The sequence below is a fragment of the Echinops telfairi genome, unplaced genomic scaffold, assembly GCF_000313985.2.
Source record: "Echinops telfairi isolate 266 unplaced genomic scaffold, ASM31398v2 ScPeMD7_7469;HRSCAF=8507_1, whole genome shotgun sequence".
Lineage (NCBI taxonomy): Eukaryota > Metazoa > Chordata > Mammalia > Afrosoricida > Tenrecidae > Echinops > Echinops telfairi.
This window is the reverse complement of record NW_022111373.1, coordinates 142,915,421-142,920,072: the sequence shown is the minus strand read 5'-3', so window position 1 is coordinate 142,920,072 and position 4,652 is coordinate 142,915,421. Positions and strand designations below refer to the sequence as shown.

At 57.4% G+C, this 4,652-nt stretch overlaps 1 protein-coding gene across 1 annotated transcript in view; it reads left to right on the top strand.

Annotated features, from left to right (window-relative positions):
• LPCAT1 (lysophosphatidylcholine acyltransferase 1) overlaps positions 1 to 4,652 on the top strand; it is a 37,707-nt gene that overhangs the window by 26,601 nt on the left and 6,454 nt on the right. The window contains exons 9-11 of the mRNA XM_004698105.2: positions 59 to 184; positions 1,527 to 1,680; positions 4,496 to 4,594. Of these exons, the coding sequence (XP_004698162.2) occupies positions 59 to 184; positions 1,527 to 1,680; positions 4,496 to 4,594 (379 nt within the window). The remainder of the gene's footprint in view (positions 1 to 58; positions 185 to 1,526; positions 1,681 to 4,495; positions 4,595 to 4,652) is intronic.

Here is a 4,652-nt window from a genome sequence, read left to right as displayed (position 1 = left end):
CTCAGGGTCCCCAGGGGCTGGGCACTGCCCCTCAGGGTGTCACTCATCTCTCCCACAGGGCCCTGGGGGTCTCCGTTACAGACTACACGTTTGAGGACTGCCAGCTGGCCCTGGCGGAAGGCCAGCTCCGTCTCCCCTCGGACACTTGCCTTGTGGAATTCGCCCGGCTCATGAGAGGCCTCGGGTGAGCACCCTGAGGGAAACTTGGGTTCCCCGGGCCGCAGAGGGAGCTAGGCAGTGGGAGCTAGGCAGTGGGGGCAGGCGGGCCGTGAGCTCAGCTGCAACTTCAAGTCTACCCCAAGGTACCTTGGAAGCCAGGTCCGGCCGGCCGCTTGTGGAATATTAGCCGCTAACAGTGCTGTGGGATGCAGCTCTGCTCTGACACACAGGGATGCCAAGGTCCCAATATGGCCAGTCAGTCTCCTGGCCTCGGTTCCACCACGCTGGACTCCTGGGACCTTCTCTGGGGTCTTTGCTTCAGTGAGCCCCCTTGGCCAGGCCAAGCTGTCCCCAAGGCTGACAGCTGATGTCCGGTCACTGCCTCCCTTTGCAGAGCCTCCTGTGGCTCCAGCACTGTCACCGAGGGGCAATCACATGGACACCAGGAAGGTCAAGGATGTGGGAGCCTCTCTGGATATGGGGGCCACACAGCCACCTTTGTTGGTCCAGCCTCTGCCCACCTTCCTCCTGGGCCCCTAGGATACCCGCCCCCAGGAGTTGGCAGTAGCTTGTGAGAATCCACAGCCCAGTGTGGACAGAGGTCACAGGTGGACAGGCTCAGCACAGAGGGGCCAGGGTCCCTTTGGGGGCCCCTGGAAGAGGCTTGCATGGGCATCTGCATGGCACCAGAAAAACTTTTTGCATTTAAAACCAGCTCACTGCTAGTTGTTGACATAGTTCCAGTCTTCAGTTCTGCAAACAACAATACTGTTGTTATAGCCATTTCTGTGAAATACTGTGAAATAGCCATTTCCCCAGCATTTTGTAATGATGTTCCAACCCAAACTCACGGTCCTCAAGTGAATTCTGACCCACGGCAACCTGACAGGACAGGGCAGAACTGCCCCTGCGGGTTTCCAGACTGTAACTAAATGGGAGCAGAAAACCCGTCTTTGTTATACTCTGAAGCCGACTCACTGCCATATAGTTGATTCCTACTCATACTAACTGTGAGGTCAGCAGTTCGAAACCACCAGCCGCTCCACGGGAGAAAGACGGGGCTTTCTACTCCTGTGAAGAGTAACAGTCTCAAAAACCCACCGGGGTGGGGGGTGGGGGGGAAATCTATTTATAGGTTGTCTATTTATAGGTTGACTTAATTTTTTTATAGTCCAAAAATAGCCTCCCAAAACAACACACTACGCAACAAGTTGATGGCTTACAATGACCCTTTGAGACTATAACTCTATGGGAGGAGAAAGCCTGCTCTTGCTCCCTTGGGGTGGTTGGTGGTTTTGAACTGCCAACCTTGCAGTTAGTGGGCATTAGGAGGAAGCCAGAACAGACCTCTTTCCCTTCTCCTTCAGGCTGAAGCCCAGAAAGCTGGAGAAGGACTTGGAGAAGTACTCTGAGCGGGCGAGGCTGCAGGCGGGGGCGACGGCCAGTCTATCGGGGTTCGCCGAGTATTTGGAGGTGCCGGTGTCCGACTCGCTGGAGGCTATGTTCTCACTGTTTGACGAGGTGGGCTGTTGGCGCGGGGCGCGCGGGCCACATCCCCCACCGGAAACAACAGAGGTTTCCGGTCCAAGAGAGACACACACGCGCGCACACTCACACACCCCTGGTAGGCGTCCCAGGGCTCTCGAGGGACACCCACATCCGGTCTTCCAAACTAGGCTTTACCCATCTCCCATCAAGGAGATCTCTCGGTGCTTTTAAACACAAGCAGGGACTCCATTTTGTCTGGAGATGAGGGAGACTATATGGAGCAGGTGGGGATTTGGTTTTCCATGCAGCAGTTCATGCACACTGTGTCTCAACTCATCCTTGACCCCGCCCCCCCACCCCGTGAGCCCTCTCGAATCCACCTTCTTCCCTGGGTTTCCTGTCCTAGCACTCTGGGCTTTGTCCTTGTGACCTACTATCCTAACATGGAGGGGCCCTCATGATGCAGTGGCTTACGCGTTGAGCTGCTAACCGCAAGGTGAGCAGTTTGAAACCACTAGCTGCTTCTCGGGGGAGAGACTAGGCTTTCTATACCTGTAAAGAGTTATAGTCTCAGAAACCCACTGGGGCAGTTCAGCCCTGCCCTATGGGGGTCACAAAGGGTTGTTAATATCAAACAGCAGTTCCCCAAGACATGGTCTCCCCATGGTCTCCAGGGCCCCCCCCTCACCCCACCCACAGAGTGCCCTGGTCCCCCTAGGACTTTTGAAACCACATGTTTCCTGCCAGTTGGTCCCTGTTGAGGTTTTCTCCGGCCTTCTGTCTGGGAGAGGAGCCCCCAGCACACGGGTGTGTGTCCATGTGCACATGTGCACACCTGATCGCGGCTGAGTTCTGTTTCCAGCAGCACCCTTGGGCTCCTGCCCTGTCCAGCTCAGGACTCACTGCGCCCCCCAGCCTCCGCCCCAGCCGTCAGGCCCAGTAAGGGCCTGGATGCTAGTTCCAGATGATCGGCTGCTGTTTTCCTCCCTGCTCCCCAGCTCTGGAGCTGTTGGGGGCACAGTCTCCTCGCGTTCAGCTTCTCCGCCCTCACAGCCATCTGCATTCAGGCTCGGGAGGAGAAGGCCCAACCCCCCCACTGGGCTCCGCTGCCAAAGGTCCCCTGAGAACCTTGTCCTCTTGGTGCCTGCTGTCACAGCTGCTCTAGGGACTCCCAGGGAGATCTTTATTCTTGGGGTCCCAAAATGACATCCCTCAGGAGTCTGTGGAGTGCTGGACACTGAGCGGGCCTACGTCCTAGCCTGGGCCCCACCTCCGGAGCACTGCAGGTCATCACTGTGTTAGACTCCCACTGGCTGTCACTTCCCTCTCCTGCCCCTCCTACCGGCCTCCTTCCTGTGGGTTATTTCTCGCTCATTGGTGGGAGTGGAGGGGAGATCTTTGTCATGTAGGGGGTAAGATCTCATTTGGGGGAGTAGACTCTATCATTGGGGACAGGCTCTCTGTCACTGGGGGCAGGCTCTCTGTCATTTACAGGGATGGGCTCTCTTGAGCATTACATCTTCCTTTGTTCTCAGACTGTGATGTTCCTGGGCACCTAGTGGTGTCTCTCAGGGTGACCTTGGCCCAAACCAAACCCACTGCCATCACGTCGGCTCCAACCCCCAGCAGCCCCATGGGACAGAGCAGACCTGACCCCAGGGCTCCAAGCCCACCGTCTCGAGGGAAGCAGACGGCCTCGTCTCTGTCCGGAGGGGCAGTTGCTGGCCTTGAAACTCTGACCCCTACTTAGCAGCTGAGTGTTCGACTCCTCTCTGGTGGCAGGCATCCACCTGGATGCAGCATGTGCAGGTCCCTCTCGCTCAGCTGCACATAGAGTCTACTAGGTGAGGACATGGCCCTCAGGCCCCAGGGGCAGCAACCAGAGGGTTGCCCCGCCATGGGCAGCTCCAGCCATACCCCAGGACAATAGCACACACTCCCCCACTGGACCTTACTTTCTAAATGGTCCATGTTCTGCCCGATGGGTGCAGTCCTCAGTGCACCCTCAGAGGGGCCACGGGTGAGCTGGCCGGCCTCTTGTCCTGCACTGGAGGCCCGGGGCACCTGGAGCTGCCCTGCATGAGGACCAGCTGACCTGTAGTGGGCTTGCTTTGCTGTGTCAGGACCAGCTGACCCGCAGTAGGCTTGCTTTGCTGGTGGGAAGATGGTTCCCAGCAATTGGTTCTGGCTCTTGGCACCCCCGTGTGTGTGGGAGCAGAACTGCACCCAGAAGCCAGTGGCCAGGCAGACTTAGAACCCATCTCTGGGTGGATTGGACCTGCCAAGCTTTGAGCTCAAAAACTTTCACTGCCATTGAGTCGATTCCAGCTTGAAGCGAACCCCTGGGACACAGTAGACCTGCCACTGGGGGGGTCCCCAAAGCTGAAAATCTTGACAGGAGCAGAAAGCCTCCTCTTTCTCCCATGGAGCTGCTGGTGGATTCGAACTGCCAACTTTGAAGTGAGCATCCCAACACTGTGCCACCAAAACGTATCAAAACCAAACTCTCTGCCTGCGGTCCACCATCCCCTGTGGGTTTCCTGTTAACTCTTTACAGAAGTAGAAAGCCCTGTCTCCTGAGGAGCGGCTGGGGTGGTTTTGAACTGCTGGCCTTGTGGTTAGCAGCCCAATGCAAAACCCACTTTGCCCACCAGGGGGCCCCTTCACTTCCCCACTGGTCATCAGAAAGGATGAATGAATTGTAGTAGTCCCCAGGAGAGCGTGGCTGGGAAATAGGCTGGTTTTGAATGTACTTCTGGAGGACAGGCCTCAGGTAGCCAGGTCAGTAACATTCCCCTCGGGCAGCTGTGGCCCGGCCATCACCTGTGATGTCTCTTCCTGCCCACAGAGTGGCACCGGCCAGGTAGACCTGCGGGAGGTCGTGATCGCCCTGTCTGTTGTCTGCAGGCCGTCCAGAACCCTGGACACCATCCAACTGGCGTTTAAGGCAAGTGCAGTGTCATGGGGCCGGGCAAGGCTGGGGCCAGACCTGGCCAGACCCCCCC